Raw genomic sequence first — 10,982 nt, 5'->3', positions numbered from 1 at the left:
ACTTGATTAAAATCTCGCAAACCTATATGATTGGATGTAGTTAGTTTTTGGTTGCAGTACCAAGTGTCGGTACCGTAGCCGATGCCATAAAGAAATGAATCAATGCTGACCGAATTTCTGGCGCAAAGCGGCGAGGAATTTTACTAGTTCATAGCATTTGTTGTTGGTTTTGCATCTTATGTTCTGTCTTTCATAATATATAAGTCAATAAAACATTTGTAAAAACATATTTTTATGTCATTTTACGACATAAATCTAAAATTAAAATTAAATTTTTCTACTCGCGAACTTGTGAGTGATAATCTAGTTTATTAATAAAAGAATAATAAACAGATTGATCTGAAACGCAACACTAACACACGATAGGATATTAAACAAAGCATTATTTTTCAGTTCCTTCCAGGATTCTAATAATATTAAACATACGGGAAAAGGATAAGCACCATTTTAAAGAATAAAAATTGGGCATTTGCCCAAGGCCTCATCTAATCTCATCTCTTGTAAAGTATCAAGATTCATTATTCCTAGGCAATAAAAAAGGTTGTAAAATTAAGCATCTCATCCCCATCTCCACATATATTTTAATTATTTATTAGAAAGAATATACTTAGAAATATATATAAAATAAAAAGATAAAAACTTTGTCTCATAGAATAGAATCAGAACAAATGGCAGGTTCCCCATCCACATAATCCCACAACTCACCATCCCAAATCTACTTTTAGAGATTTGAAAATTGCACATCACATATTCTTTTTTCTTGAGTCAATAACCCACTAATTTCACCATAATCTCTTATTCTAATCTAAACAAATTAAACTATAGTTATGGCCACAATAAAGTAATTATAGGGAAAAGTTGACACTCAAATGAAAAATATAATCTTGAATCAAATCAAATCTAAATCTACACTATAATCTTTTAATACTTCCAAAACAAACGGTTATCATTATTCTGGTCTTAAATAATCATAGATTAAAATAAATATTAAGGGGTATTTGTAATTGCTCAATAAAAGTATGTATTTGACTATTATGTATTTTATAAAGTTATATGGTTAAGGTTAAATGATCATTTGGACATGAAATAAATTAAAATTATATTTTTTTTTCTGAAATTTCCCATATAATCCAAACTGATTGCTCAATCATCCAAGATTTGACATGGACAATACCAAAAGGACCATTAGGGTCATATTCTTAACTTAAAAAAAAAAAAAAAAAAAAAACAAAAACGAAATTTTAACTTATCACAAGAACCATCCGTGTAATTTACTTGTCGAGCAATAAAGTCCTTAATCGAGTGTTGAGTAAGTCATTAACATGTTTCGTCGTTGGAACTTATGTCACCCGATCCCATACCCGACAAAACTAAAAAACAAGTATTTTGCATCCAACAAATCTCATACAAGAAAATAAAACCATATGCAAAATGTTATATGATAAATGGACAAAATAATATTGATCCAAATCATTGCTACATCAGTTATCATCATCATCATCATCCTCACCAAAACACTATGAGATCTGCACTAGACATGATTACATCACCCCCCTTGCATCTCTCAAATAACAAGAAAAATGAGGGAAATTTTACTGTCGATAAACATTAATATTAATAATTAATATTGGTAATAATTAATTCCTTTTTAGAAAATTTCTAATATCAAGATTATCTTGTTCTAATCTTTCTAACTTCTGCTTGTATTATAATAATTAAATTAAAAATAACTGGAGAGAACCTTGTTCATTCCTCCTTTTTGTTGCCATATTTCTTCCCCAAAAATCAAAATCGAAACCGAAAATCGGATCTTTGTTATTTACCTCCTTCCATGATTTCAATTCTGTTGAGCAACAAGATGATCAAGCTGCATTTGCTCAATCCATGCACTCAGTGCCGATTGATCGATTTGGTCAATCTGCATGTTTGACTTCTCACCACCATTGCTACCGCTGCCGCCTTCACCAAACGCCCCGCCACCACCAGAACCACCGCCATGAGCCGCCATCTTTTCCAGAGGAGTTTCTTTAACAAGAGACTGAACCCATGACAGATCAGGTTCCTCCCCGTTATTCCCGCCATTTCCATTTTCAAAAGACGATGATCTTCGAAGCTTACCGAATTCATCCGAACTAACATTAACCCCCCACTCAGCTTTCTCATTACCCGAACCCCAATTTGACCACGGATCAACACCCGACCCCGTAACACCACTGGATCTTGACCCGAGTTCCCGAGAACTCAAACTCCTAAACTGGTGTTGATTTTCGCGTGCCAACATAGAAACCCGCGAACTCATGGGTGAAATCGGGTCAATGCTTCGAGGGGACATTCGCCCGGGAGATTGTACCGAAAACGGAGTATTTTTTGGTGAAAAGTTTGTGTTGATCGGTGACAACATACTCTGTTGTTGCTGAAACTGGTTAAAAACTGACGAATTATGTCTCGGTGAAAAAACCGATTGATCGGAAAACCTGGGAGACGAACTCTCGGCTGCGAAAATATCATCGAGTTTTGTCGGAGTTAAAACCGACCGTTGTCGGTTCAATTCATTTAAAAGCTGCATATTCAGTTCCTGATCCATATCTCTAGCATTTAGTGACGATCTTAAACGACTTGACTGAAGGTTACTTCCCGGTAAATGCAAAGACGGGACATTCGGTTGAGCCCAGTTGCCATTCGCATTAGGTGACATAGGTGGTGTAAAAGACGGGCTCTGGCCCGGACCAGGCATCAAGCTCATCGCCGCAGCGAAATCCAACGCACTCGGGCCGGAAGTTGACCGCGGTGACGGGACCGCAGAGCCAGTCGACACGAACAACGGGCGAAGCTCTTCTTGTGCGTGAGCAAAGAAACAGACCCGTCGGTTACAACCCTGGCCATCTTTACATAAACGGGTCCGGTATTGGGCTGGGTGTAACCAACACTCGAAAACCCCGTGAGCGTACTCGCACATATCACCTCTTCGACACGTGCCTTTTCGGAAATCAGGACATGGTACACAACTGTAATGGTATTTCCTTGGGTCCCGCCTACGTGCGTTTTCACCCGGGTGGACGAACGGGCATTCGGTCCAATCGTGAGAGTACGCCCGCGAACAGGGCCGCACCTTAAACGAGTACATCCTGAACTCATCAGTTGAGTAAATACTGTTCTTGATATCAGGTAATGATGGGTCAATAGGGTATTCTCGTTTCGGGTCACCGAAATTCAACTCCTTTAGCGAACATACCAAATCCGATTCCGGATCATGATAGGGTTCAGTTTCTGGTTCTGGCTCTGGCTCTGGCTCCGGCTCCGGCAAGGGCAAAATAGTACTTTCACCATCAACACCAAGAAGCTCTTCTAGTGTCTTTTTCATATCTGGAAACTTCGGTGAAACAACAAGCACATCTACAGGTCGAAGCCCGTTAACATCTATCAAATTCCGATCAGCACCCGCGAGCAACAACAGCTTAACGATTTCAACAGCGTTTAAAGATCCACCAGAAGCAGCACAATGAAGCGCAGTGGTTTTATCAACACCACATAATTGATTCACATCAGCTTTCGATCGTTCAAGAATTAATTTCAAAACATCAGTGCTTCCGTACATCGCAGCCACCATTAACGGAGTTCGGTGTTCAAGAACCATCTGTTTTGACCCTTTTTGACGGCCATACCACAGCCCAACCTCATCAACACCAGAAGGGTCGGATTCGATCGATTTTTCGAACCCTTCAATGTCATTATTTGCAGCCAGTTCAAGTAAAGTAGCGAAAGTATCTCCGGTTTCAACGCTTAATTGGCTCATGTTGGCTAACTTTTTGAGAAAAATATACGAAGGTCAACGGTCAAACTGTGTACAAACAACCTAGCCCATGACTTTGATCTGCTACATAACAAAAACAAGATAAAAGATCAAAACTTTATCACACACACAAGAAATTCTTGTTTCTTGATATATCTAACACATTAAAGATTTCTAAGTAAATAAATTTGGAAAAAGTCAAAAGATAAAGTGAAGTAGCAGAGTGATGACTAATATACTATATAAAATGGAAGATGCAGACAAGATAAAAGACTAAATCTTGTACAAAAATAGATAAATATAAGTTGGGGGCCATGGGTAGATGATGATAATATGCTCTTGAGAATGAAGACAAATTTATTGGTATTTAGAATACTGTGATTGATCACCTAACAACCCATCAAATTTTTCCACAAAAACAAAATAATCATGTAGCAAAATTCACTTTGGTGTATCTTATTTTCTTCAGTTTGAAAAAAGAACAGATTTTTAGTTTTAAATTCATGGATTTTGGATGTTTATTATCAAGAATGCATAAAAAAACAGAGATGGGTAGTCAAAAAAGTTGACAAAAAAGTCAAAATTGAAATGAAAAGCTAAATTTTTAATCAGAGATTGAGAATAATCGGTTCTTTCAAAGAAAAACAATAAACCCCATGTACAAAATAGTCTTTTGAATCCTTGGTTTTTGATTATTTACCATCAAGATGGCATGGAAAATGGGTACTCAAGAAAGTTGACTAAAAAGTCAAAATTGAAATGAAAAGCTAAATCTTTGATCAGAAATTGAGCACAATCAGTTTTTCAAAGAAAACAAGAAAACCCACAAAAAACAGTCCGTTAAATCCGTTGTTTGTCGGTTATTTATCATCAAGGTTGCATGGAAGAAGTTATGTGTATTCAAGAAAGTTGACAAAAAAAAGTCAAAATTAAACTTAAAAGCTAAATCTTTAACCATTAACCAAATATTAATAACAACAATCAGTTATTTCAATGAAAAATAAAAACCCCATTAAAAACAGTCTTTTAAATCCCTGATTTTTGGTTATCTAATCATCAAGATTGCATGAAAACAGGGTATTCAATAAAGTTGACCAAAAGTCAAAATTGAAACAAAAACCCAAATCTTTATTCAAAAACTAACAACAATCACTCAATCAGTTCTTTAAAACAAACCCAAAAATCCCATTAGTAAATAGACATCAAAATTAAAAAAAAAAATAACAAACAAAACCCCCAAAAATCAATAATCAGAAAGGTGTTGTACCACACGCATACCAACTTGTACTTTTTCTTGCTCTGAAAACAACGAACATGCTTCATCAATGCCGTTTCTTGTCAATCAACCCACAAAAATCCCATTCCTCAACCGATCAAAAAGCAGAAATTTTTACCAAAAAAAACCGTTTCTTGAACTGAAAACCGGTCGGGTAAAATTCATCAAAACACAAAAAGTATGTCTAACTTGTGTGTGTACGGACACACACATATAGATACAGATTTCAAAAGGGTATTCAAAAATACAAAGATCGGAGAGTTTAAACCAGTAAACACAGCACAATCAGTTAACCGGATAATATTAACAATAAACACTTACCGGATGTTTTGGTTTACATGATCATCAAAGGGTTTTAGGGGTTTTTAGATCTATGAATAAGAGAAAGTGAGAGAGTGGTTGAAGTATTAAAAGTGAGATTTGTGAAGGGGTGATTAGAGAAGAGCTTGTTGATGCTGTTGTTCTTGCATCTTCTCCATTTCCTATGCCCCTCTTCTTCAACTGAAATAAATTATTACAATGGGAGCTAATGTTTCATATAGGGTCTATAAGTTTGGTTGAGTTGATACTTTGGGTTACTTTAGTTGAATATGTGACATTAAAGTCCTTCATATGTTGTTATGAATTTTGAGTTTTTTAAAGGCGGATTTTATTAACGAACTAGCAAGCTGCTAGAAAGAAAAAAAGAAAAGAAAAGAAAAACGGGTTTTACAAGCAAAAGCAAAACACCCATGAATTGTTCACCTTTCGATTTTGATTAACGAAGCATGAATTTGAGAAGATAATCTTCTAGTAACAAACACTGTATATAAATTGAGAATATCATCTTCTTGTAAAGAAAATGTCTCTTTCTTAATTTTAATAAAAAATCTTAATAGAGTGCATTTCTATATCGCTTAAATGTATAATAAAAAATGAATAGATTACCATTTTATTTAGAATGTATGCTACAGTCAACATAGAAATCAACGAATTTTAGCTTATTGATTGTTAGCTTGCTTGAAAAGAAGTCGTTAGTAGGTACGCAATGGTCATGGTGTTTTAGTATTTCGAGCTCATACGTCATTTAATATGTATCGTATACCAAGTGTCATTCTCATCGGATAGCTAGTTTGTATCTCATTCCTTGGTGATCCATGCCATAATTTTATGTGTTTTGAAATCATTTGTTGGGATTTTACTACTATTTTAGTCACTAGAACATGAGTTCTTGTTAACTAAAACTATAGAATTTTCAAGTAGTGTCTTACTCTAGTTTTAATAATTGCAACTCTTTAAAAAGGTCAAAGTATTATTTATTATATATGAAGATATTATGTCATGTATTTATATACTAAATTTGATGTGTATGGATATAGTACAAGTATGTAGTAATCAAGTCGGAAATTACCGAATATTATACCATCATATAGACCTGTGAAAATTTGTAGATTGTACTATTACTAATGAACGAACATAAACGAACTTCTCACCAAACGGTTCATGAACGTACGTTTACAACTCTATTTGTAGTATTGTCCCTGAGTATTTGTCTCGACACCTAACCTGAATGTTTTGGTTTTTTAGTTTCTTCATGGGCTTTTTTAACTATCAATGTCCATTACCCTTTTTGTAATTACATGTTTTTAGAGTCACTTGGCAATAAAGGGTAACATGTTTAATTTTCTAAAAGTATAGGGATTGCTATATTATTTTTCAGAACTACATGGGTGATGTTGTAGTCTATTTATACATAATGCCCTCCTTTTATTTTGTTGAAAGAAACGCCTACCCAATAAAAGCGGGATTATGTATTTCTTTGTCTTTTTCTTTCTTTATTAATTTCGGGATTATTCGTGTACCTAATTAAATTCTCAAATAAACAAATTAAGATAATCGTATTATGTGAATAAATTCTCAAATAAACAAATTAAGATAATCGTATTATGTGAATAGTAGTATTTAAATAATATCGGTAACTAGTTTTTTAGAAATATAATGTTACAAGGTAAATATCATAACAAATAAGATATTTTTTCTTTTAGTTCTCTAAATCTGATTATGGTATAAAAATCAATAAAGCTGTTAAAGTTACATCGAAGTTGGTATATTAAAATCCACAAATTCGCCTAAAATAGCAAAATATAAGGTTATAGGGTGTGCTCATGATCCGTATAGTCACCATGATTAGGGATGGCAATCGAACCCGAACTCGATGGGTAAACCCGAAACTCGACACATCCGGGACGGGTTTAGGATCGGTTAATCGGGTTTGGAACTCGTTTTTATTTTTTTCGCGGGTTTGGGATGGATTTGGGATTTGGTGATATACTCGTTTACCTGACCCAATTACCCGATAAAGTAAACCCGTTTACCCGATTGTATACCCGATATAATTTCTTTTATATTTTTAAATATGTATATATATAATACATCCTTTTTTCTATACATATAGTGTCACACCCCCAAAATCCACACGCGGAGTATCACCGCTTGAGAACGTGACATGACCAGGATCAAGCCACCAATCATATTGAACATGTAATTAAGTAATAAAAATCAATACGAAAGGTGTTTATCAAAACCAACATAAGTAAGTGTGGCGGAAGCATTTATGTAAAACCCAACATAAGTATAATTGTTTGAAACGTAATAAGTGTTTATCAATCCGTTGCCCACAACGACCTGCTCCTCCTTGTGCAAGCTCCCATAAAGTACCTAAGGTCCTGCAAGGCATGCGGCAAATAATCAACAACTAGTTGAGCGAGTTCACAGAAAGTAAGTGCGTAATAGTAAGTTCACGAGTATCAAGTGGCTCTACTGGGCCAGTATAGGTTTCTATTGGTGGGGGCTTCCCATGTTATCAATCCACTAGACTATGCGTAACCATAAGTGTTCTTCACAACCGAGAACAGTAATACGTACAAGTTTACGCAGGATTTACGTAAGTATCCTTCTCAACCGAGGATAGGGTACGTGGGGGTTTACGTAGGTTTTACGTAAGTGCCTGACACAACCGAGGCAGTAGTGAATATCCGTTCACGCAGGTTTTACGTGAATTTCCTTCACAACCGAGGATAGCGAGTAGCATATGTGTACATAGGTTTTATGTACGTGTCCTGCACAACCGAGGACGATGGTATGGTAGTCTAGTAATGGTATCCGAATGAATCTATTCAACCTTAATAATCCAACCCAATTCCCAACCCGGGAATCCCATGCCTTGGCTGTGTGAACTCACCTTGGTTTGCTCGGCAGATACACAAAGAGTACAGATAAGCTAGTAAATGGTCAACCACGTCCTATCATGGTTATAATACAAGTCAGGTCTTGACTTAGATAATACATGTTTGTTTCACATAGTCTAGCACGTTACTAATCACGTATAAATCATGGCAACATTTGACAGTTAAGCAATACATACAACTTGTACGGTTTTTAAACAAGTAAGCCCAATACTAACCGGCCCAACCTGTTGTGCAATCCCCATAAAGCCCGGTCCAAATAATTATAGCAGTCCAACCGGATATACATATGGCCCAACACATTAATCAGTCAATTGCATAAGTCCAATTATTTGGCCCAATTGATTGGGCCCGTGACAGTGTAGGCCCAAAACCGTGTACGTGCATAACTGGTCTCGAGTCGCAACGGGAGATTTCGAGTCGCAACTGTGGTTTCGGCTCGTCCTGGTCCAGTTACGAGTCGCAACATGACTCGCAACCGTGGTTGCGGCTCGTGCTGCTGTGGTCTGGTTCCGAGTCGCAATCCGGAACTCGCAACGCTGGTCTCGGCTGATGTTGTTGTTGGTCTCGAGTCGGGATGGTGAGGTACCGACTCGCAATCCGTGTCGCAACAAGGCGTCTAACAACTTTCCATGATTTTAGACAATTTACTTCCGTGATTTCAGCTAACACATTGGCAGTTTCACAAATCGGATCAAATGGCAATTATTCACAATCATGTTCATAGCACCATATTCATCATCAATTTAAGAACAGTTAATCAATCTTGTACTGAATATAAGATCGGGTCATGTGATAATCAAATTCATAAACTATTATGCAACCTTTATCATTCCAAACGGATTTCTTAACACAATCATATGCATTCAGCCGATTTTACATATCCATTCGGTTTTAAATCATGCAATCCGATTTACAACAAGAACAATAACAAGGATAGCAACTTAAATCCGGTCATCATGCATACACATATCATACAACATATCAAACAAGTTACTAGCATAAACCCTAGCCGATCATGAAGTCCAATTATTAATAATATCACATAGTTATACATATTAGCATGTAGTTGATAACATAACACTAACCGAGATAATAGAGGGCTTCGAAAGAACAAGGGCTTCGAGAGAGAGGGCTGCCTTCGGTTCCAAGAGAGAGAGAAAAGGAGATCTTAGGGTTTTGTGTGTGCTAGAGTTCTTGTGTAACAAATGGGAAACAACACCCTTAGGGTGTTTGTTTGTTCACGTTGAAGAGAAGTGGGCCGGCCCATCACGGCTGCCCCTTCTGGTCCGATTTCAAGAAGTGGCCCGAATGGGCTTGTGACCGGTTGAGCCTTGTGCGATCGGTTATGGTGTGTGATTTAGGCTCGTGCAACACATAACATATATACACACATAATGCACATAAACATAACATATCAAGTATTCATTCAATTAATAACGTTCTCGTAGACACGTATCGTTACACAAAGTAAGTCTAAGGTTCGAGTTGTCACATTATCCCCAACTAATAGGAAATTTCGTCCCGAAATTTGGTATGCACTCACTGAGGAAGCTAGGTAAGTTCAATCATTCACTGGTTTTCCTGGGGTGTCACATCCTCCCCCCGTTGATCTGGAATTTCGTCCCGAAATTCCGAAGTAGTAGCTTCAGCCTCAGTAGTGGTTGTATTGGTTTCGAATAACTGGGGGTACTTTTCTGTCATCCTGTCTTCGCGTTCCCAGGTGTACTCTGGGCCACGTTTGGAGTTCCAACGTACTCGAACAAGAGGGATTCTCTTGTTTTTGAGGACCTTCACATCCCGGTCCGTGATTTCGACTGGTTCCTCGACGAACTGCAACCGCTCGTCGATAGTGAGTTCTTTGAAAGGAATGATAAGGGTCTCATCTGATAGGCACTTCTTCAGATTCGACACGTGGAAGACATTGTGAACTGCTCCGAGTTCAGCTGGTAGGCTCAACTTGTAGGCTACTTTGCCTATCTTCTCAATGATTTCGAATGGTCCGACGTACCGCCGATTTAGTTTGCCCCTTTTGCCAAAACGTACCACACCCTTCCAGGGTGAGACTTTCAATAATACCCGGTCCCCGACCTGAAATTCCAAAGGCTTTCTACGCTTGTCCGCGTAGGCTTTCTGACGGTCGCGTGCTGCCGCCATGCGTTGTCGTATCTGTGCTATCTTTTCTGTGGCGTCCACTACAATCTCTGGACCCGTAATCTGACTATCCCCCACCTCTGCCCAACAGAGAGGTGACCGGCATTTACGTCCGTACAATGCCTCGAATGGAGCGGCTTGTATGCTGGTGTGATAACTATTATTATACGAGAACTCCACCAAAGGGAGGTGTTTTTCCCAGCCGTGGCCGAAGTCTATAACGCATGCCCTAAGCATGTCTTCAAGTGTTTGAATCGTTCGCTCAGACTGCCCATCCGTCTGAGGGTGATATGCTGTGCTCATGTCTAATCGTGAGCCGAAAGATTTGTGCATCGCTTGCCAAAGCTCTGACGTGAATCGTGCATCCCGATCCGAAATGATGGAAGTGGGCACTCCGTGCCTCGAAACAACTTCTTTAAGATAAACGTCTGCGAGAGTGGAGAACTTATCCGTTTCCTTTATAGGTAGGAAGTGTGCAGACTTGGTGAGTCGATCCACGATCACCCATATGGTATCATTCCCACGCTGGGATCTAGGT

The 10,982-nt window shown here is 37.8% G+C and overlaps 1 protein-coding gene across 6 annotated transcripts; it reads right to left on the bottom strand.

Moving 5' to 3' along the window:
- Nucleotides 1-1,407: 1,407 nt before the first annotated feature.
- Nucleotides 1,408-5,570, bottom strand: LOC110866818 (zinc finger CCCH domain-containing protein 30). 6 transcript variants are annotated; one of them, XM_022115969.2, is made up of 2 exons: nt 5,388-5,570; nt 1,408-3,871 (listed from the first exon to the last, which is right to left on the bottom strand). In XM_022115969.2, the coding sequence occupies exon 2, from the start codon at nt 3,791-3,793 to the stop codon at nt 1,838-1,840; it is 1,956 nt and encodes a 651-aa protein (XP_021971661.1). In that variant the 5' UTR covers nt 3,794-3,871; nt 5,388-5,570; the 3' UTR covers nt 1,408-1,837. The 6 variants fall into 6 exon arrangements, with proteins under 6 accessions (XP_021971661.1, XP_021971680.1, XP_021971685.1 ...); XM_022115988.2 differs by having other exon boundaries at nt 1,408-3,874; nt 5,058-5,569; XM_022115993.2 differs by having other exon boundaries at nt 5,058-5,569.
- Nucleotides 5,571-10,982: the final 5,412 nt, after the last annotated feature.

Source organism: Helianthus annuus, chromosome 1 (genome assembly GCF_002127325.2).
Source record: "Helianthus annuus cultivar XRQ/B chromosome 1, HanXRQr2.0-SUNRISE, whole genome shotgun sequence".
In the NCBI taxonomy this organism is placed as follows: domain Eukaryota; kingdom Viridiplantae; phylum Streptophyta; class Magnoliopsida; order Asterales; family Asteraceae; genus Helianthus; species Helianthus annuus.
Note: the sequence above shows the minus strand (reverse complement) of the source record. Positions and strands in the feature narration are given on the sequence as shown.